Below are 23,081 nucleotides of genomic sequence, written 5' to 3' on the forward strand. Positions count from 1 at the left end.
TCATCCTGGGACGCCCTGTCTCACAAGTCAACTCCACTCTCATTGAAAGCCCAGGGCCCAAGGATAGCCCCTCAGTTCCATCTGATTATACGGCATTCCAGGATGTATTTAGGAAACAGGCAGTGTCTTGGAGCCACACTCTCTAAGGGTAGAATCATGCCTATTGGCCTAGTGAACTCATCATCTGTCTTAATCCTGATTTGTTCCTGCAACCTGGCCGAATGTCGCCACCACCTCATGCAGGTCTTCCAACAGCTTAGGAAGCACCACCTATACCTGGAGTTCCACAAGACCACCATCCAGTTCCTTGGCTACATCACCAGCCCTGAAGGGATTCAGATGGACCAGGGAAATGTCCAAACCATCCATAACTGGTCCAGACCCCAGTCGATCAAAGAACTCCAACACTTACTGGGCTTCTCCAATTTCCACCGTATATTTATCTGTAACTTCCACATTCTCACTGTACGCATCACGTCCTTGCTCTGTAAGCAGCCCAAGTCTTTGTCCTGGACCCTTAAATCCCTGGCCGCCTTCGAGAAGCTCAAGTAGGGCTTTTGCACAGCTCCCATTCTTACACACCCAGACCTGCAACTTTTATTTCAGGAAGCTCACCCCATTGGAGCAGAATTACGACATCTGGAACCGAGAACTGCTCACTATCAAACTGGCTCTGGAGGAGTAGCGCCACTGGCTGGAGTGAGCTCAAAACCCATTCACATTCATCATCACGGGCATCAGGAGTCACCAACAGAGGAGGGGGTACTGTCAGGGATCCAACATCACCACCCACCACGCTCACCAGGTCCCAGTCACCCGATTACTGTTCAAGACCACCTGTCACTACTAATCAAGCTCCCCGCTGTCACATTGTCTGCTCTCCAAGTGGCTATGCGTACTTACCTACAAGCTGCTTACGGTTTACCTGCAAAGAGGAAAGAGCTTGATTACTCTGACAAGATAAGGCTCCCAATACCCCATTAGTTCCAGGCATACTCATCTTGGGACTGAAGTGATGTGACATACAGCTAAGTATGGTCATGGTATGAATTTAACCCATTCAAAGTGCACACACACACACAGCAGTGAACACACACACACAGCTGTGAACACACACACACACACACACACACACACAGCAGTGAACACACACCCACAGCATAGCAGTGAACACACACACACAGCTGTGAACACACACACACACACACACACACACACACACACAGCAGTGAACACACACCCGGAGCAGTGGAGGTGGTTACGAGTCAAACTCTCTAACCACTAGGCCACAACTTGTATGCCTTGTATGGCTTTCACCTGCCCGTAACATTAATAAACCTGCTGTTGTCTTCACTTACCCTTGTGTTTCCTTTGTGTTTGCTGACAATTTGAAATATATATAAAAAATAATATTTTTATTTTAGTTTTAGTCTTTTTAAAACTTCAGGTTATTTTGACAGTCATTTAGACAATGACAAGAGGAATATGTCTGGTGTGTTTAAACAACAGGACAAGTGTCATAATTCATGATCATCTGTGTTGTGTTCACTCTTGATCATGATCTGTTGATTGTGTGTCATCAGCTCCTGTGATTCTGGATCCAAACACGGCTCATCCTCGTCTCGTTCTGTCTGAGGATCACGTCCCAGTGCAAACACGCTCACAGCTCGTAAGATATGGGAAACACAGTTGCAAACGGACTTTGCATTAAATTTGGCAGACACTGCGTTCTCTTAAACGAAAATGCAAACGGTAATGCACGATTTGCATTTGCAATATATCACATTTTATGCGTCCACAAATTGAAAACACAATTGCAAATACAATTTGCAATTCCTTTTGAATAATGTCCGGAATATCATTCCATAGGTTTAGATGATTTAACAAGTTTATACAATTCTTCCTCTCCTATAGTACCTACAACTCCTGCCAGCACCGAGACAGCAACCTTCTGGTTACTAGTTCAAGTCTCTAACCATTAGGCCACAGCTGCTTTGACACTATCTGCATTATAAAAAAGCACTATTCAAACTTGACAGCGCATACTATTGTTTAGGCCTGGTATTCTGTCATGCTATGGTGAATAATAAACGCACAAAGAACAAAAGCATCAAGTCAAATAGTCCACAAGAGAGTAAATCCAAGAATAGGCACCAAGAGACACACATAGGGATGTAGTCAATAGACAACTTATACTGGACAAAGAAACGGTGAACTGACTACAACTTAAATAGGAGGACAGATTAGGATAAAAGACAAGACACACCTGAGCATAATGACTCAAGGGGAGACAGAAACTAGATCAGGGAACAGAAGGGATGAATGAAAACAAACACAAGTCCAAGAGGAACAGAACATAACCATTTCAGGACGAACATTAATTATCACTTGTATAAAGTAACAATGTGTGATTTCAGTGTCATTTTCAGATTAAAATATACGTGTTTGTCATTATATAGGTTTTCAATATAAGGTTTTCAATATGTTTATGAAATCTAATTGATTTTATTTATTTATTTTTATATTTTGTTGTTCCTCCAATGAATTATTTACTTCTATAGAGCTTTCTATAATTCAGATTGTTTCAAAGCATCTTGAATAGGAACAGGAAAATGATAGCATCAATGTTGCAAAGTTACTGAATTATGAAGAAATAAAGTTCAGTTCTAATGTTAGATATAAATTAGAAGACAGTAAATGGTGTTATTATTCAGATGAATGTAAACAGTTCCAGATGAAGTCAAAGTAAATGAATGAATGAATAACAGAAAGCCTTCAGCTGCTAAGGTGAAATCAGTGCAGCTTTACTATAACTAATATAACTATTACAGATCACAGTCAACAATAAGAACTGACTGACCATTTATCTGATAAACCTGCATGACTCTATATGAATTATACACAGGGCTATATTCTTAATAAAGGAATGTAATTATAGCAATGAAAGGATAATACCCCATACCGACAGACATTTAAATAAATAAAGAAGAAGAGAAGAAGAAGGAGAGGGATAGAGAGAGTGTGTGTGTTTACTCTGAATTTAAAATATGTCTTATTAGTTGGAGACAGAAATTCAGTCAGTGCCAAATTCACTGGAATAAATCTCTCTTTCTCTCTCTTGCACTTTTTTTCCTCCCAGATTATGTCATTTTTTGTCTGTTATGTGACTTAATATTTGTTTATTTACATTTATCAGTGCCATTGTAGATGTATATTTTGTTCAGTAGGTTCAATAAAATAATAAATAAATACAACTGCCGAGCTGGCGTCATAGCGCAGCGCAGGTCACGTGACGGGCGCGGGGCGGAGAGAGGAGTCACGTGGTGCCGGAAATAAAGTGCGCAGCTGTTTATCGAAGCGTTCATCACTGATCACGGATTAATAACACACTCCTTTACTGAATAGCGTCGCGCTGAAACTAACATCTGTTTTCATCGAGTGTTGATCGACATGACGCTGAACCGAAACCATCACCCAAACGGAGGAGTCCTGATCCAGTCCGGAGAGAGGTACCAACTACACCTCAAACAAACAACAACAAACAACGAGACAAACACCGCATCTGATAACAATAACACGATAGACAAGAACACATACACACACATGCATATTGTCATCTGTTGTCTGTGATGTCATGGATGAGTGTAGTTTGGTAAATTAATGAATTTCAATCGTATGATTTAGTGACTGTTTAGTTGACTGCGCAGATTCTGCCCCTCGACGTTAAGATTTAAAGGGACAGTCCACCCAATTATGTAAATTATGACGTTAATCGCTCGTCCTCATGTTGTTCTGAACCCATAACACCTTTGTTCCCTCTTCAGAACTCAAATTAAGATATTTCTGATGAAATCCGGGAGCTCTCTGACCCTCCATAAACCCAGTGTAACACACACATTCAAGGCCCAGAAACATAGTGAAGACATCATTAAAATAGTAAACGTTTTCCCTGAAAATAACACACAGGGATACAGAGTCATCTTCTGGCCCTGGAAGAGAAAGCCTGGCTTGGTTCTTTAGCTGGTGATTAAACATGATGATGGTGAAAATATGATTTCTGATGAAGTGTATCCAGTCGAGGCCTTCATTAAGTGTGATTCTTCATATGTGATAGATGGGGTAGAGAGTTATATTGGTCAGTGATGTTTGAGAGTATCTGAACAGAACTGTGTTATTTGGGGTTTTTCGATCCTCACCAGGACAGACAGACCGTGTGGGTGATTTCTGAAGGAACTGTAGTAACATGTTTGTTCACATGTGTTGAGAAACTTTGTGGTGCTGTTCTGGGAACAGATGTGTGCTTGACTTTCCAGTGTGACCTCACTTCCTGTTTCATCCTGCTCTTTCAGCATCTTACGAGAATGCAAGAACGTCGAGCTTTCCTTCAGTGACATCACGCCCAAAAATGAGCTGTTCAAGGGGACCAAGAAGGGCTCTGTGTTCCTCACCCAGTACAGGGTAACTATAACCCACCCAAACACAGCTTAACGTACTCCCTAGGGCTGTCGAGAGCAATCGCATCCTAAAGAATGTCTGTTTACATTACATATGCACGTGTACTGTGTATTTTTGTTATGTATGTGTATATACAAACAATTGATATTATGGTGCATATGTTTATATTCTTATATTTTATATGTATCAATATATTTAACATATAAACATATATATAATGTATTAATGAATGCATTAGTATTTATATACGTATAATACGTAACAAATATATACAGTGTACACCTGTATTATGTACACACATACAGCTTAACTAACCCATAGTGTGTCCAAACACAGCTTAACTAACCCATAGTGTGTCCAAACACAGCTTCACTAACCCATAGTGTGTCCAAACACAGCTTAACTAACCCATAGTGTGTCCAAACACAGCTTCACTAACCCATAGTGTGTCCAGACACAGCTTAACTAACCCATAGTGTGTCCAGACACAGCTTCACTAACCCATAGTGTGTCCAGACACAGCTTAGCTAACCCATAGTGTGTCCAGACACAGCTTCGCTAACCCATAGTGTGTCCAGACACAGCTTAGCTAACCCATAGTGTGTCCAGACACAGCTTCGCTAACCCATAGTGTGTCCAAACACAGCTTCGCTAACCCATAGTGTGTCCAAACACAGCTTCGCTAACCCATAGTGTGTCCAAACACAGCTTAGCTAACCCATAGTGTGTCCAAACACAGCTTCGCTAACCCATAGTGTGTCCAAACACGGCTTCGCTAACCCATAGTGTGTCCAAACACAGCTTCGCTAACCCATAGTGTGTCCAAACACGGCTTCGCTAACCCATAGTGTGTCCAAACACGGCTTCGCTAACCCATAGTGTGTCCAAACACGGCTTCGCTAACCCATAGTGTGTCCAAACACGGCTTCGCTAACCCATAGTGTGTCCAAACACGGCTTCGCTAACCCATAGTGTGTCCAAACACGGCTTCGCTAACCCATAGTGTGTCCAAACACGGCTTCGCTAACCCATAGTGTGTCCAAACACGGCTTAGCTAACCCATAGTGTGTCCAAACACGGCTTCGCTAACCCATAGTGTGTCCAAACACGGCTTCGCTAACCCATAGTGTGTCCAAACACGGCTTCGCTAACCCATAGTGTGTCCAAACACGGCTTAGCTAACCCATAGTGTGTCCAAACACGGCTTCGCTAACCCATAGTGTGTCCAAACACGGCTTCGCTAACCCATAGTGTGTCCAAACACGGCTTCGCTAACCCATAGTGTGTCCAAACACGGCTTCGCTAACCCATAGTGTGTCCAAACACGGCTTCGCTAACCCATAGTGTGTCCAAACACGGCTTCGCTAACCCATAGTGTGTCCAAACACGGCTTCGCTAACCCATAGTGTGTCCAAACACGGCTTCGCTAACCCATAGTGTGTCCAAACACGGCTTCGCTAACCCATAGTGTGTCCAAACACGGCTTCGCTAACCCATAGTGTGTCCAAACACGGCTTCGCTAACCCATAGTGTGTCCAAACACGGCTTCGCTAACCCATAGTGTGTCCAAACACGGCTTCGCTAACCCATAGTGTGTCCAAACACGGCTTAACTAACCCATAGTGTGTCCAAACACGGCTTAACTAACCCATAGTGTGTCCAAACACGGCTTAACTAACCCATAGTGTGTCCAAACACGGCTTAACTAACCCATAGTGTGTCCAAACACGGCTTAACTAACCCATAGTGTGTCCAAACACGGCTTAACTAACCCATAGTGTGTCCAAACACGGCTTAACTAACCCATAGTGTGTCCAAACACGGCTTCACTAACCCATAGTGTGTCCAAACACGGCTTCACTAACCCATAGTGTGTCCAAACACGGCTTCACTAACCCATAGTGTGTCCAAACACGGCTTCACTAACCCATAGTGTGTCCAAACACGGCTTCACTAACCCATAGTGTGTCCTAACACGGCTTCACTAACCCATAGTGTGTCCTAACACGGCTTCACTAACCCATAGTGTGTCCTAACACGGCTTCACTAACCCATAGTGTGTCCAAACACGGCTTCACTAACCCATAGTGTGTCCAAACACGGCTTCACTAACCCATAGTGTGTCCTAACACGGCTTCACTAACCCATAGTGTGTCCAAACACGGCTTCACTAACCCATAGTGTGTCCAAACACAGCTTAACTAACCCATAGTGTGTCCAAATACAGGTTAACAGGTCAAGTGATGCCAGATCTTCAAATGGTGATAACTGATCTCTGGCTATTTTGGTTCTTCAAATGCATTTTCGGTTTTGATTCAGATATCTGGTTTAAGTTGAAATGTGAGATTACTGCGTGTTCCCTATAAAGGGCAGATGTATCGATACTATGATCAGCAATGCAGCATCTTTAATTATAACATCATTTGATTAAAGAAGACACCCGATGGAAAACTTGACACTTTTTTGGACTTATATAAAGAAACAACCAAGCAAACGAAACTCCATAAATGTTATACTAGATAAATGAAATGTGCACGGTGCTCCGATCAGGATTGAGGCTGATCACAGAACACAATATCTGCTGATTCGATCACCAAACCCTTCTTTTTAAATCATGTAGAATTATTTACAGTGATAATACAATCAAGATTTTTTGACATTTATTCAGGGCCTGAATTTAATTTCTGTAAGGTAATTCCTCTCTTTATTTTTTCATTTGAGGGGGCCATTTGTTCAAAAATAGATATTTATCTCACGTTCATGTTTGATCATGCACTGTATTTTAGTTTTGACAGTTGTGTAATTGTTGCACAACAGCTTCCACAGCATGAGTCTGATTGTGTGAGGTTGACACACACTCTGTTTGCAGTGTGTGTGTGTATGTAGTCCATGTGTGGGACAGAAGCCGCTTTCACACAGAGTCTGCTCCTGATCCACGGCTGTTCACCACATACACATTTATCCATAATCTTTTATTTTAAATACAAACATTACTTAATTATTCAATGCTTTTAACTTATGCATTTTTATATATTAAGTTGCTAAAGCAAAACATTTAAACTGCATTTCTTACGTTATCACAAACATTCTAAATTAAAACTTACCACTGACAGAAACAGCCACACCAGTCTGCCTTTCTTTTCATTTAAATCTCCTCTATTACAAGCAATCCTGCGGTTCATTACATTACTAAACCATAACTCACCCAAACACTTTTTAACTAATCCATAACATATGTGCTAACTAATCAGTAACTCAGCCAGAACCATTTTAACTAAACCAGAACCCGTTCAAACACAGCTTAACTAATCAGCAACCCACCAAAACTCACATAACGATCCATGACTCAAACATGGGTTAACTGATCCCACACAGACACAGGCTAACCAGGTGTGTGTGTGTGTGTGTGTGTGTGTGTGTGTGTGTTTCAGATGGTGTTCGTCAGCAGCACGGTGAATGAGAAGTTCTGCTCCTTCATGTTCCCGTATTACCTGATGAAGAACTGCAGCATCGAGCAGCCCGTGTTTGCTGCAAACTACATCCAAGGGTTGATCAAAGCCGAGGCGGGAGGTACACTGCTTTACCCAGCATGCACTTGCTGCACACTCTCGCGCTCAGATGTTCGGCTCACGCTCGCGTGTGTCTCTCTCTGTCAGGTGGATGGGAAGGGCAGGCCAACTTCAAGATGTCTTTCCCCAGCGGAGGAGCCATTGAGCTGGGACAGCACCTCTTCAAACTGGCCACCAACGGTTAGGAAACAAACACTCAATGAGTCACTCAATCAGTGAATCACTGAGTCAATGAGTCACTCAATCAATGAATCGCTGAGTCAATGAATCGCTGAGTCAATGAATCGCTGAGTCAATGAATCGCTGAGTCAATGAATCGCTGAGTCAATGAATCGCTGAGTCAATGAATCGCTGAGTCAATGAATCGCTGAGTCAATGAATCGCTGAGTCAATGAATCGCTGAGTCAATGAATCGCTGAGTCAATGAATCGCTGAGTCAATGAATCGCTGAGTCAATGAATCGCTGAGTCAATGAATCGCTGAGTCAATGAATCGCTGAGTCAATGAATCGCTGAGTCAATGAATCGCTGAGTCAATGAATCGCTGAGTCAATGAATCGCTGAGTCAATGAATCGCTGAGTCAATGAATCGCTGAGTCAATGAATCGCTGAGTCAATGAATCGCTGAGTCAATGAATCGCTGAGTCAATGAATCGCTGAGTCAATGAATCGCTGAGTCAATGAATCGCTGAGTCAATGAATCGCTGAGTCAATGAATCGCTGAGTCAATGAATCGCTGAGTCAATGAATCGCTGAGTCAATGAATCGCTGAGTCAATGAATCGCTGAGTCAATGAATCGCTGAGTCAATGAATCGCTGAGTCAATGAGTCACTCAGCCGCTGAGTCACTCAGCCGCTGAGTCACTGAGTCAATGAGTCACTCAGCCGCTGAGTCACTGAGTCAATGAGTCACTCAGCCGCTGAATCACTGAGTCAATGAGTCACTCAGCCGCTGAATCACTGAGTCAATGAGTCTCTGAATCAAGGAATCAGTGAATCACTGAGTCTCTGAATCAATGCATCACTCAATCAATGAGTCACTGAATCAATGCATCACTCAATCAATGAGTCACTGAATCAATGCATCACTCAATCAATGAGTCACTGAATCAAAGAGACCCTAAGTCATTGAGTGTGTGTGTGTGTGTGTGCGCAGCATCTCGAGCTCCTCCGGCTCAGAACGGAGCGTTTGGATTGGCTGCAGGGATGAACGGATACGCCAGTCCAGCCATGCCACAGATGCAGCCGTACCCATATCCCAGCATGCCACAGGCCGGGTACAACCCCTACCCACAACCCCCTGCTGCAGGTACGGTCAGACTGAGCTGGAGAATCACAGGCATGTCTTCAGAACGGGTGAACTGATGTGTGTGTGTTTGTGTGTAGGTGTGTATCCCAGCGCTCCCATGTACATGGCTCCTCCTCCTCCGTACCCTGGACCTCCTCAGAACTGGTGTCCTCCTCCAGGTAACACACACTCTCACACACATAAACACACTCACACACACGTGGGTCTCTGGTCACATGATCTCTCTGTGTTTCTCAGTGGCTAATGGAAATGCTAAAGCAACAGAAGCGGCCAGCAGCGCCTTCTACAATCCCAGCAACCCTCACAGCGTCTACATGCCCATGGTGAGACACACACACACACACACACACACACACAGCGTCTACATGCCCATGGTGAGACACACACACACACACACACACACACACACACAGCGTCTACATGCCCATGGTGAGACACACACACACACACACACACACACAGCGTCTACATGCCCATGGTGAGACACACACACACACACACACACACACACAGCGTCTACATGCCCATGGTGAGACACACACACACACACACACAGCGTCTACATGCCCAAGAACTGCAGCATCGAGCAGCCCGTGTTTGCTGCAAACTACATCCAAGGGTTGATCAAAGCCGAGGCGGGAGGTACACTGCTTTACCCAGCATGCACTTGCTGCACACTCTCGCGCTCAGATGTTCGGCTCACGCTCGCGTGTGTCTCTCTCTGTCAGGTGGATGGGAAGGGCAGGCCAACTTCAAGATGTCTTTCCCCAGCGGAGGAGCCATTGAGCTGGGACAGCACCTCTTCAAACTGGCCACCAACGGTTAGGAAACAAACACTCAATGAGTCACTCAATCAGTGAATCACTGAGTCAATGAGTCACTCAATCAATGAATCGCTGAGTCAATGAATCGCTGAGTCAATGAATCGCTGAGTCAATGAATCGCTGAGTCAATGAATCGCTGAGTCAATGAATCGCTGAGTCAATGAATCGCTGAGTCAATGAATCGCTGAGTCAATGAATCGCTGAGTCAATGAATCGCTGAGTCAATGAATCGCTGAGTCAATGAATCGCTGAGTCAATGAATCGCTGAGTCAATGAATCGCTGAGTCAATGAATCGCTGAGTCAATGAATCGCTGAGTCAATGAATCGCTGAGTCAATGAATCGCTGAGTCAATGAATCGCTGAGTCAATGAATCGCTGAGTCAATGAATCGCTGAGTCAATGAATCGCTGAGTCAATGAATCGCTGAGTCAATGAATCGCTGAGTCAATGAATCGCTGAGTCAATGAATCGCTGAGTCAATGAATCGCTGAGTCAATGAATCGCTGAGTCAATGAATCGCTGAGTCAATGAATCGCTGAGTCAATGAATCGCTGAGTCAATGAATCGCTGAGTCAATGAATCGCTGAGTCAATGAATCGCTGAGTCAATGAATCGCTGAGTCAATGAATCGCTGAGTCAATGAATCGCTGAGTCAATGAGTCACTCAGCCGCTGAGTCACTCAGCCGCTGAGTCACTGAGTCAATGAGTCACTCAGCCGCTGAGTCACTGAGTCAATGAGTCACTCAGCCGCTGAATCACTGAGTCAATGAGTCACTCAGCCGCTGAATCACTGAGTCAATGAGTCTCTGAATCAAGGAATCAGTGAATCACTGAGTCTCTGAATCAATGCATCACTCAATCAATGAGTCACTGAATCAATGCATCACTCAATCAATGAGTCACTGAATCAATGCATCACTCAATCAATGAGTCACTGAATCAAAGAGACCCTAAGTCATTGAGTGTGTGTGTGTGTGTGTGCGCAGCATCTCGAGCTCCTCCGGCTCAGAACGGAGCGTTTGGATTGGCTGCAGGGATGAACGGATACGCCAGTCCAGCCATGCCACAGATGCAGCCGTACCCATATCCCAGCATGCCACAGGCCGGGTACAACCCCTACCCACAACCCCCTGCTGCAGGTACGGTCAGACTGAGCTGGAGAATCACAGGCATGTCTTCAGAACGGGTGAACTGATGTGTGTGTGTTTGTGTGTAGGTGTGTATCCCAGCGCTCCCATGTACATGGCTCCTCCTCCTCCGTACCCTGGACCTCCTCAGAACTGGTGTCCTCCTCCAGGTAACACACACTCTCACACACATAAACACACTCACACACACGTGGGTCTCTGGTCACATGATCTCTCTGTGTTTCTCAGTGGCTAATGGAAATGCTAAAGCAACAGAAGCGGCCAGCAGCGCCTTCTACAATCCCAGCAACCCTCACAGCGTCTACATGCCCATGGTGAGACACACACACACACACACACACACACACAGCGTCTACATGCCCATGGTGAGACACACACACACACACACACACACACACACACAGCGTCTACATGCCCATGGTGAGACACACACACACACACACACACACACACACAGCGTCTACATGCCCATGGTGAGACACACACACACACACACACACACACACAGCGTCTACATGCCCATGGTGAGACACACACACACACACACACAGCGTCTACATGCCCATGGTCATACACACCCGACACTAAAACAACACAACTCAATGCTATTATATTGTGTGTGTGTGTGTGAAGTGAAGCTCTGAATCGTTCCTCATGTGTCTGCTGTTGTTGTTCAGGATCAGCCTCCTCCCTACTATCCTCCTGAGAATCCAGAGAAGAAGAACAACTGAGACTCGTCTGGAGGACAGTGATTCGCTCGTGTGCTGGATGACTCTTTAGATTCAGTGTGAGCTGAGCCCGCTCATGTATGCAGTTTTACTATTAACCATTAACACGTCTATATCTGCCTGCTCAGATGTTAATCCTGGTGTGAGTGTGTGTGTGTGTGTGTGGTGCTGAACTCTTCTGTAAACTCCTTTTGATAATATTATAATCATAATTCAGAAGTGGATCATTCCTGATAGACCTGGTGTAGACGGATGAATAAAGCTCTATATTCTGTCTCTGTTCATTTCACATTTCTGAAGGAGTTCACACAACCAAGCTTTGTTTCCTGAAATCACGTGACCTTGCTTTAAAACTGTGAAGGGTTTGAGCTTCACTAGCTCCTGCTGTTTAGTAACATTAGCCAAGAGCACACAGCGCTTTCTGATTCCCCTAGAAACCTGTATCGAGTCTTTGCTCCCTCATGTGATGTGCTCATTAAACTGATGAGGACTTGATCCGTCAGCTTTCACAAATCCTTCATCTTTGTGTGAGGCTTTTTGAGTTCAGCTAAGGCTCTTTCATCTGCTAGTAGAAAATGGCCTCGATTTTAACGATAAAAACCCATTCATTAGTTAACGGTAAGTTCCCCTAACTATTATGATGAAAAACTGCTTTGGACATTACAGGAGGTTTTACACTAGTATATTGTTTTTGAAGTGGAAAGTGATGTATAATTTATAGTAAAGAAAGAAAAGAAACGTAAATTGACATTGCTAGGATTTCCTAAAGGGTATAACTGCAGCCTGGAGATCTCCAAAACGGGGTGGGAGCTCCAAAATAGGGCGTGGCTTCCTCCCATTGAGAGACAGGCACATGACACGCATGCACAAACTCCGCCCACAGCTGATTCTGAAGTTTTGATTGGTTGTGTCAGTTAAAGTGTTTCCTAAACTATACAACAAGAAGCGCTAAAGCTACCCCACACCTTCACCAGTGAAACTGACTGAGTAGCAGGATTGCTGCTGAATCGTGTGGTAAAGTTGCAGTTCAGGAGATGAACAGGTAATAAGATTATACATCATGAGACTCACTGACACAATGACACAGTTTTATTAACACCCAGCATCTCTACCCTCTCTCAGTGAATGCTGCTTGGAATAAAGCGATAGAGTAAAGTCTTTCCCTCCGCTGGGACGCTCCTGAGTGATTCCTGTCTTCATCAGACTTGGGTCTAAACACCACTGCCACAAGCTCCGGCCTCTGCTCTCACGGAGAACATTTACATCGATTATTTTAGTTCTTAATGGGGGATGATTAAAAATAGTGTGATATTTCATTAAAGGAATCGTGGTTCAGTGTTGTACAGAAAATACTGAGAACTTTTTTTAAACGTCATAATTGTTTCGATCATGTCAAAAGCGAACACATAATCCTCATATTTTGGGGAAATAAACTACATTTTAGTACCGTTATGGATTTTTTAAGTTATTAAATATAGTAATGAGAATAACATTAGTCACTACCGAAACGAGAGATGTTTGTCAGAAATAACGTGTACTGAATGATCAGATAAGATGTCATGATAGTTTTTGATTCGATGTATAATAAAACTAATGAATCCTTTACTTTACAATCAGAGTTTTGCCTTTTACAAACAGAAATTAGATTTTTAATACAACAAATATTATACATTACTCCTGAAATATTGTAAAAACAGACACATCTTGGTGTGTTATATGTTGCTCAGGGCGCACAATAAGGAGGTGTACATCGAGTACCGAAGAACCTGGGAGCTTTCCTGCCAAACATGCAGCAGTGTTCACAACCAAACATTACACACATTACACATGAATCAAACTACTCGAACATTACTCTATCATAAACAGAGGTTGCTGCATTACACAAAACCTCTCAACACATCTGACACTTAACGTAGCGCTTCATGCAGCAATATTTAGGAACAAAATGTCTATGGTTCTCAGACAGCCCATACCAGCTCTTAGATCCCATCTTCTCTCTCACCCCAGACGAATCACAAATGAGGAACCGTGACCCTCTGGTATGGTATTGAATGGGCTGGACCTTGAGCGCTGTGCTGGTTCTTCAGGTAGGAGCTGTTCGCTGGTTGTTGTCAGTATGGATCGCAGTCAGCGACTCGTGAGAAGCTGTGCCGGCGACTTGACGTTGTCACCAGGGGTATTCCTACACTCTAACAAACTGAGATAGGGGTCTTTCCTGTCCATCTTGGCTTTAGTTAAGATTGACTCATCGATCTGCACAGTCTTCTCAGCCAAGCCATCTCTCTCTGGGGGTAATGGGGGCTAGTGGGGGTTGGTATTTTGTGAGAAATCATGGGCTCCTTGGTGTCTGAACAGCGTCGCTCCAGGCAAGTATCACATCTCTCAACCATTGGTTCTATCTGTTCACACATCCCTGGCCAGAGTAACACATCTGCTGCTCTTTGACTTCCCAATGCCCATGTGACCGACGTGAATGTGTGGGAGCAGATCTTCTCACCTTTGAGAATGATCCCGTTTGTCAAGGACAGTTCATCTCAGAAATTTGAGAAGTCACTGATGTCTGCGGGGCATTTTCTCTTTCCTCCACCCGTCCAGAATCACCTGTACTAGCTGCACACGCTGGCTGTCTGACTCCGGCTCGACACGGATCTGTTGCAGCTCTGCACCACTAACTCGTAAGCTTTTGTAAACCGTGTGAATCTGCATGTCCATTCCTTCGCTAGGATTGTGTAGAGAGGGTATCTGCCACAGGAATCTCTTTCACTTGCAGCCGAATAAGATCGCATACAGCTCCTTCTCTAGCACATTATCTAGCATATTCTGAGTTTGCCGGTTCTTGGTTTTTCAAGTGCGTTTACCCAGTCGGTGGCTCCATTACCTTGACTATGACTCCTTGTTTTTTTTCTGTGTTCGTCTTGGGCATCACATATGCTTCGTACTAGTCGTAGTATGTTTGCAGTACCTTTGCTTCATCTGTCGTCAGCGGCCAGGTGTTGAAGATATCTCTTCCTTTTTCTCCTGTCCACGGGAGCAAATAACTGCACTTTTCTTCTTCAATATTACACACGAATATATATTACACAGAGATAAATGTGATTGGCTTCGGTTCATCATGTGACTTTCTCATCATTACCTGCTACTGATTACGAGTGTATTACAAATCAGTTAAATTACGTTTTTTAAATGTAAATTTAAGTTAAATCTGTACAACCAAAAAATGTTGCCATTGTGGGGTTTTTAAGTAATTGATTTTTTTTAAACCATAAATTACACAGAATTCACAGAACATTACAGATTGTTTATACACAGTGCAAGGAAACAGAAGTGTGATCAGTCAGAATCCACAGCGGTGTTTCTCCTCAGTCGGGTGGGTTAGTTATGACCTTTACCAGCAGTCGAACCTTCACCATCTACAACAGATGCATTACAACAAGATCGAGAGAGATACAGAGAAGATCATACACTACCAGTCAAATCTTTTTTGAACTGTAAATTTTAATTTTTTAAAGAGGTCTGTTCTGCTCACCAAGCCTGCTTTTACAGTATTTGATTTAAACAGCTGAAATAAAAACTTTTGTAACGTTATACACTATATCTAGCTTGGAGTCAGTATATATATTTGAGGGATATAAAAAATAATACTTTTGTTTAGCAAGGAATCTACTCTGCTGTGTTCAACATTGATAATAATCTTCATGTTTCTTGAGCAGTAAATGATCATATTATTCTGATTTCTGAAGATCATGTGACACTGAAGACTGGAGGAATGATGCTGAAAATACAGCAGAGCATCACAGAAATACATTACACTTTAACACAGATTCACACAGAACACAGATGTTTGAAATAGTAGGAATAATAAGAAATTTCACTGCTTTTGCTGTATTTTGGATCAAATAAATGCAGGCTTTTGTGAGCAGAAGATACTTCTTTAAGAAGCGTTTGACTGGTAGGTTACAGATTCATTAGCTGCTACAGGAAAATAACAAGAAGAACAACAAAGAGCAGTGAATGGTAAATCTGTCTGCGCTATAAATCAGTGTGCACTAAAATAACATGATAACAAACACCAGTTTACAATATTGTCAAGCAGCTGTTTGCGTACGATAAGATGAAATAAGGGCAGGTCTTAAACATACAGATGGCTGCGTTCCTCTGCAGCAGACCTGAACACGTGACAAAGGGATTATGGGTAATTGTAGCCACACACTCCGTCTCAGGGCTCGTCCTGCAGGAACCACACCTCGTTACGCCGGCCGTACGGTTTGATCGGGGGGTCGTAGATGCAGCACAGGTACTGCTTGCGCTGGAAGGGGGCGGAGTCTCCCAGCGTACACGTCAGTCGCGACGCTTCTGCGCGAAACTCGCTCTCGCCTGCGAAACCACCGAAGCGCCTGCAGGGGGAGACAGATCTCAGTCTAGAGGAGTTCACCCGGAAATAAAACAACTCTGTCATAATTACACCAATGAAAACAACTATAAAGATAGTGATTAAGATATGTGAGTCATGCTGGCTAAATAAGTGTGAATGCACATGGTCTAATTTTGAGTTGCAGAGAAGTGAAAAATGTCAGTTTTGAGGTTTTCACAAAAATGAGTTCATTAAGCCCTCTTCTAGCGATCCAAATAGCAATAGAAAATCTCAAATAATCTTTATTTTTATGTTTTCTGAGAGGAGTATGTTTCTCTAGATGATAGTTGTTGGTCTATTGTTGCAAAGCCCAGCATTCCAGCTTTGTTCATATTCATCTTGAATAAATAGGGTTTCCAAACCCATGCTGAAGAAAACAAAACGATTGCGCTGACTTACATTTGCAAAGCCTGTGCATAAGATATAAATATAAAATACATTATTGTGAAATATGTCTTGGCAAGATTCACACAAACATAATCTGTTGTGTTTTACATGAAAGTTTAGTGAATAGTTGGGGGAAAATCTGATGTGCAACGTAATAATAGATCCATGCATAACAGTATAGATCTGATTTTTATTTTGTAATCCTCAGAAAACTTTAAGTCGATTTTTCTCCAAATCTACTCTGCTGACTCTATCACCTTCAAACGCATGTAATTTGACACAAGTCATTTTTATCACATTTCAACAAGCCATATGTAATTATAAAGTATTTTAATGAAGAGTTAAAAAAAAAAAATAATAATAAAAATTTAGAAAATGTGCTCATTTTGACTCATTTTGCCAGCACGGGTCAGTTCTAAAAATCATTCTGAACATCAAAGATTAGCATGGTCCACACCTAAACTTTAACGATAAAGGCACAGAGAAACGATTTCAGTGGAATCACTTTCAGAAGGCTGTTTTTTCAACCGATGATTGTTACAAACATTGACAGCCAATCAGAATCCATCCTAAAGAGCTCAAGAGAATTTAAAGCAAACAATATCATCTGGGCTGCGTTCAGCCCCGACAAAACATTGCACAACGTTTTTTAAACAGAAACGGTGATGCGTTGAACACACTGTTGTGATGACGCAAGTGTTTGCAACTATGGCAGCTGAGAAGGCCATTCTTTGTGAAGAATTTTCGGAGCCATCTATTTAGCCTCACATACTGACTTTATTTGTAGTTCATACGGTTTTAATACCCTGTATTTTCTTTCTCATTTTTAGGAAAATCACTTAATTACCATTGTTTATTTCTATACCAAATATCATACACTTGCAATGAAGCTAAAAATATAAACAACTACATCATTATGTTGATATCCTATATTTTTACAATAAAACTTATCTTCTAATATCCTCAGTTGTTGCGTATACCGAGCTGCAACGAACACATTTGTACATTATTTTCCTTGAAGCTATTGTGCGAGTTCACTTTAATACCGCGTGCTTTATATACATGTTGCTGCTGATTGGACTGCAGTTCTGACACACCCACCAAACAAGAGAAAACACATCTCAAACCCCGTTACACACCAGTGCACACCGTTTCCAGGAAACATGACGTTCAACCCGGAAACCGTAGCAAAACATTGCGCACCGTTTTGAACTTGAACATGCCTCTGCTGGTTTTTCTGTTATACTTTGTTCTGATTGGCTGTCTGTCTGTTAGCAGAGCTCTGATTGGCTGTGTGTCTGTTAGCAGTGCTCTGATTGGCTGTGTGTCTGTTAGCAGTGCTTTTGCAGCACTCTGGTTGGCTGTGTGTCTGTTAGCAGAGCTCTGATTGGCTGTCTGTTAGCAGAGCTCTGGTTGGCTGTGTGTCTGTTACCAGCGATCTGATTGGCTGTGTGTCCGTTTGCAGTGCTCTGATTGGCTGTGTGTCTGTTATCAGCCCTCTGATTGGCTGTGTGTCTGTTTGCAGTGCTCTGATTGGCTGTGTGTCTGTTAGCAGCCCTCTGTTTGGCTGTGTGTCTTTTTAACAGCACTCTGATTGGCTGTGTGTCTGTTATCTGCGTTCTGATTGGCTGTGTTTCTGTCTACAATGCTCTGATTGGCTGTGTGTCTGTTATCTGCATTCTGATTGTTTGTGTTTCTGTCTACAATGCTCTGATTGGCTGTGTGTCTGTTTGCAGCGCACTGATTGGCTGCATGTCTGTCTGCAGTGTTCTGATTGTCTTTATAGTTCTAGCTCTTGCTGTGAGCAGGGCTTTACTGTGTTAACGTACAGGACGTATACGGTCATGCCTGGACGGTCCTCGATGCGAATGGATGAGTCGGTCGGGGTTGGGGGGGCGATCTGGAAGGATGATGGGATGCGCAGAGCGGCGACCAGGCGGCGGTTTAATGAGCCGTCATCACGAGGAAACACGGTGAAGATGATGGGGACGGGCGTGTTCATCACCTCACCTGTTCAAACACAGATCACAACACAAAACACGGCTCATTCAAACACTTCTAGCAGGAATACGACTGATGAAACAAGATACATACTAAGAATGTTTTGTTAACATCTCATTCTGTTGATGCACAATCTTTACTTGTAGCTTAGAGTTCATCCAGCAATCACAATAATCTTTGTTACATATCAAAGTAACAAATCACAAAGTCTCTGCTTTTAAACTGGCGTGCCCTGATTGTCTGTTTAGCAGCGCTCTGATGGGCTGTGCATCTGTTTACAGTAGAGGTTGACCGGATTTAGACATTACAGACTCCGATAAGGCTGGACCACACTGGCCGATACCATTAATCAACCAATATTGTTTTTAATGGAAAGGCCTACTGAACGGAAACTAAAATAGTGCTCTACTTTTTTTTTTTTATAGGACTTAACCATACTTTGTAAATGAATAAAAAAATATTATATATATATATATATATATATATATATATATATATATATATATATATATATATATATATATATATATATATATATATATCAATAAAACTAGTTCATTAAAGTTAACAAACGCGATCTGAAATCAAAACACTCTAACAAGGATCAATTGTTTTTGGTCGTCTAAATGAACACATCATTTTTCTTTTTCATGTCGCAACTTTAAACATGCAGCTTCACTGGATTCAAAATTCATTAATGTGACCAGATGGATATAAACTAATTCAATGATTGTGGCATTAAACTTTTGGGTTAGACTTTTTTGTTTTTGGTCACATTGTTTTAACAGCTTGAGGTGCTGCTAATGCTCGTATCCTCTCAGCCTTGATACCAAACATGATGCTGTTCTTTCTTCACTAATGCAGCATCTAATTAACTAATTACCAAGTAATGATATGAAAACATGCGCTGTGGTACATTATAGCACTATAGATGGTTGTCAAAGTTTTAAATCCACCTCTGAACTACTCTGTTCATCGCAGAATCAGGTGTCAAAACAAACAGCAGGAGCTGACAGTGGTTCACCTCTAGAGGGCGCTCTCGTTCTCATTCTGTATAACGACCACAGACACTTCGCAGCTTCTCCAGCGACAAACACAACCCACAAAACTATAGGAATGAGCTTTTACCAATAACGATACTTCCACCAATTAACTATCGGTGCCGATTAATCACCAAAACCGATACATTTGTCAACGTCTACGTAGTTTGCAGTGCTCTGATTGGCTCTGTGCCTCTTTGCTCTGTGATTGGATTGCCTGCTCGTCTATTTGCAGCTGATTGGCTGTGTGTCTGTTTGCAGGGCTCTGATTGGCTCACCTTGTTCGTTGTCTCCACTCATGTAGGCAAGAAGCTTCCGCTGAAGATCACCTGAAACCTGATCGAAGCTCCGCCCCTCCAGACTCACACACACATGCTTACACGCATCATAGCGGCGCACCTCATAACTCACCCCATCCTGACAGAGAGAGAGAGAGAATGAGAGAGAGGGAGGGAGAGAGAGAGACAGGGAGAGAGAGAGAGACAGAGAGAGAGAGAGAGAGAGAGAGGGAGAGAGAGAATGAGACAGAGAGAGAGACAGAGAGAGAGTCAGCAGTGAGTCAGTTAATTTCAGCAGAATAAACGCCTTCAGCCACATAAACACACACACACACACACACAGAATCAGTGTGTGTGTGTGTGTGTGTGTGTGTGAGTGTGTGTGTGTGACTGGTAATTATAGTCTGTCTAGGTGTCATTTGGACTCCTTAATTAATGCTGCTCAGCTAATATTAGCTCATGTGTTTAATTATTCATATTTGACCGTGTGTAGTGTGTGTGTGTGTGTGTGTGTGTATTGTGTGTCAGCTGTAATTAAGAGTGTTTTAACGGCTCAGATCTCATGGCTGTGTGATATTTCAGCTCAATGTCTGAGATTCATCTTGACATGACTCGAGCACAAAAGAATCACACAAAAACACGTTTCTGCACAAGCTCATTTTTAACAATCTGAAGGTTTTCTGCATTAAATTACAGACATTCACCTCGAACTGTAAATCACCTAGACACAAAAATTTTCACAATTTTTGCTACATTAATTCAACATACAAATACCACATTATACTTGCAATTATACTTTTAACTTACTACTTCTCTGCATGACAGCTGTGACCATGTGTTTAACTGTTGTGTACGTTACATCAGAATGCAAATCTGTAAAACTCATAAAGCTCCAGCAATAGGCTTGATTCTTGATTTCTCCATTCTTTCTCTGGATTTTGTGATGAAAAAGATTAAAACATAATCTCAGAATAATAAGAAAGAAACACAAGCATGAGCTAACAGTCAGATCTTTAGTTAGTGAAGCTGCAGAGAGTGATGTGAGCTGAACTATCAGAAAATATCACTTCAATCAATCAGTGTGTGTGTGTGTGTGTGTGTGTGTGTGTGTGTGTGTTACCTTGCATTCAGTGCTCAGCAGCTTGTACTCGCTCTCTTCAGTGGCTCCAAGCAGCCAGTTTTTGATCATGACAAACATGCTGAACACAGCTGAAGAATCAACCCTCCGTCAGGTGTGTGTGTGTGTGTGTGTGTGTGTGTGTGTGTGAGCTGCGCGTCTCCTCCCCCAGATTCATCTGTCATCCCAGAAGAGCCTGGATCACTGCACTTATAGAGTCAGGAGCGCAGAGAGTCACAGAGACGAGACACAGCATCTCGAGTTCAAGCCTGAGGACAAAACACGCCACAGTCAGTCAGACTAACACACACACACACACACACACACACACACACACACACACACACACACACAGATGAGTTCGTATGCTTCCTGTGCAAAAATAATAACACTAGCTATGTTTCCAACCATCTATTTTTATACAGATTTTGGAAAACACACATATATAAATGCTGGATGGAAACACCAAGGCACTCATTAATTATGAAAATTTGCATACAAAAACTTAAGTGCACAATTAAGTAGAATAAATGTGTTTCTTGAGCAGTAAATGATCATATTATTCTGATTTCTGAAGATCATGTGACACTGAAGACTGGAGGAATGATGCTGAAAATACAGCGGAGCATCACAGAAATACATTACACTTTAACACAGATTCACACAGGAAACTTTTCACAGTATTACTGTTTTTGCTGTACTTTGGACCAAATAAATGCAGGTGAGCAGAAGACTTCTTTAAAAAACATAAAAAATCTTACTATTCAAAAACTTTTAACTGGTTGTACATTGATGACAGTCTTTGCTCGAGATTTCAGAGTGACCAAACATCATTTCAGATCAGATGCTCTATCTTGATCTGTTCAACATGGCGTCCAGGTTGCTCTGCTTAGATGGTGTTTTTATTTACTTTTTTACTTTCTTTTTCTCTGTCTTTTTACACACATATACTCTGCACTCATCACTTACCACAGAGAAACACTTTTGGACATCAGACACTGCTTCACTGACCTGTTTCAGGACACTTAATGCTCTAATCCATCGTGGCCATCTGAGATTTTCCAGAACGCTGAGATGAACAATGTCCACTTGAATAACCACCCGAGGCGACGGATCTAGAAACACAGTCGGAAACACGCTGGGATTCGCAACAGACTGAGGAAAAGAGCACACAGTCCTCCTCTGTCATTGCTACACTCAGTTTAAGAATCCCTACAAAGCTCGCTCACTACCGGCTTTCGGCAAATCGGACCATGCCGCCATTTTCCTCACACCGGAATATAAACAACGGCTCGTTCAAGATCCCCCGGTGCAGAGGGTGGTGACGCGATGGTCCGACCAATCAGAAGCAACGTTACAGGCGGCTCTTGATGACGTAGACTGGGAAATGTTTCGCGCAAGTTCATCTGACGTCAGCGAGTTCACGGATGTAGCGCTAAGCTTTAGAAACACGCTAGCCGAACAAGCTACGGATACAATAACTATAAGGACATTCTCAAATCAGAAACCGTGGGTGGACAGATCAATCCGTGCAGGAGTAAACAAACGCACTGCTGCTTACAAAGATCCGTCGCTGGCTGACGAGCTAAACACTTTCTACGGCTGCTTTGAAGGCAATCTAAGCAGTGCGAATCTGCCGATCAGCACGTCAGGAAGCAGCAGTCAGAGCAGCGATCATCATGTGATCACGGTGTAGGAGGACGAGGTTCAGAGGGCACTAAAGCGAGTGAATGTAAGGAAAGCAGCCGGACCTGATGGGATTTCTGGCTGTAAAAATGTCATCTGCTCCTCCATCCCGGATACTTTGGACCCT

The 23,081-nt window shown here is 42.8% G+C and overlaps 2 protein-coding genes across 5 annotated transcripts; one reads left to right on the plus strand and one right to left on the minus strand.

The window, feature by feature from the left end:
* Positions 1-3,293: 3,293 nt before the first annotated feature.
* Positions 3,294-20,519, plus strand: LOC113070971 (WW domain-binding protein 2). Of its 3 annotated transcripts, none has more exons than XM_026244324.1 (9): positions 3,294-3,509; positions 4,350-4,458; positions 7,887-8,002; positions 9,952-9,974; positions 10,061-10,153; positions 11,145-11,297; positions 11,375-11,455; positions 11,535-11,620; positions 11,984-12,308. In XM_026244324.1, exons 1-9 carry the CDS (start codon positions 3,451-3,453, stop codon positions 12,035-12,037), a joined length of 774 nt encoding a protein of 257 aa, XP_026100109.1. In that variant the 5' UTR covers positions 3,294-3,450; the 3' UTR covers positions 12,038-12,308. The 3 variants fall into 3 exon arrangements, 2 of the variants coding, with proteins under 2 accessions (XP_026100109.1, XP_026100108.1); XR_003280008.1 differs by lacking the exons at positions 9,952-9,974; positions 10,061-10,153; positions 11,145-11,297; positions 11,375-11,455; positions 11,535-11,620 and adding exons at positions 8,112-8,204; positions 9,180-9,332; positions 9,410-9,490; positions 9,570-9,655; positions 20,501-20,519 and having other exon boundaries at positions 3,295-3,509; positions 7,887-8,025; positions 11,984-12,199; XM_026244323.1 differs by lacking the exons at positions 9,952-9,974; positions 10,061-10,153; positions 11,145-11,297; positions 11,375-11,455; positions 11,535-11,620 and adding exons at positions 8,112-8,204; positions 9,180-9,332; positions 9,410-9,490; positions 9,570-9,655 and having other exon boundaries at positions 3,295-3,509; positions 7,887-8,025.
* LOC113070972 (heme-binding protein 1) lies at positions 12,200-23,081 on the minus strand. 2 transcript variants are annotated; one of them, XM_026244326.1, is made up of 5 exons: positions 22,280-23,081; positions 21,272-21,537; positions 20,152-20,290; positions 18,662-18,842; positions 12,200-16,428 (listed from the first exon to the last, which is right to left on the minus strand). In XM_026244326.1, exons 2-5 carry the CDS (start codon positions 21,347-21,349, stop codon positions 16,251-16,253), a joined length of 576 nt encoding a protein of 191 aa, XP_026100111.1. In that variant the 5' UTR covers positions 21,350-21,537; positions 22,280-23,081; the 3' UTR covers positions 12,200-16,250. The 2 variants fall into 2 exon arrangements, with proteins under 2 accessions (XP_026100111.1, XP_026100110.1); XM_026244325.1 differs by lacking the exons at positions 21,272-21,537; positions 22,280-23,081 and having other exon boundaries at positions 20,152-20,488.

Source organism: Carassius auratus, unplaced genomic scaffold (genome assembly GCF_003368295.1).
Source record: "Carassius auratus strain Wakin unplaced genomic scaffold, ASM336829v1 scaf_tig00005515, whole genome shotgun sequence".
Lineage (NCBI taxonomy): Eukaryota > Metazoa > Chordata > Actinopteri > Cypriniformes > Cyprinidae > Carassius > Carassius auratus.

Bases quoted from the DNA above. Each gene is read 5' to 3' on its own strand.
- LOC113070971 (XM_026244324.1), top strand. From the start codon at position 3,451: ATGACGCTGAACCGAAACCATCACCCAAACGGAGGAGTCCTGATCCAG. The intron at 10,154-11,144 runs GTTAGGAAACAA...GTGTGTGCGCAG, and splicing joins CTTCAAACTGGCCACCAACG to CATCTCGAGCTCCTCCGGCT. The intron at 11,456-11,534 runs GTAACACACACT...TGTGTTTCTCAG, and splicing joins GAACTGGTGTCCTCCTCCAG to TGGCTAATGGAAATGCTAAA.
- LOC113070972 (XM_026244325.1), bottom strand. From the start codon at position 20,470: ATGTGGCTGAAGGCGTTTATTCTGCTGAAATTAACTGACTCACTGCTG. The intron at 18,843-20,151 runs GTGAGCCAATCA...GTGTTTGAACAG, and splicing joins GAGTGGAGACAACGAACAAG to GTGAGGTGATGAACACGCCC. The intron at 16,429-18,661 runs GTACGTTAACAC...CTCCCCCTGCAG, and splicing joins GGCATGACCGTATACGTCCT to GCGCTTCGGTGGTTTCGCAG.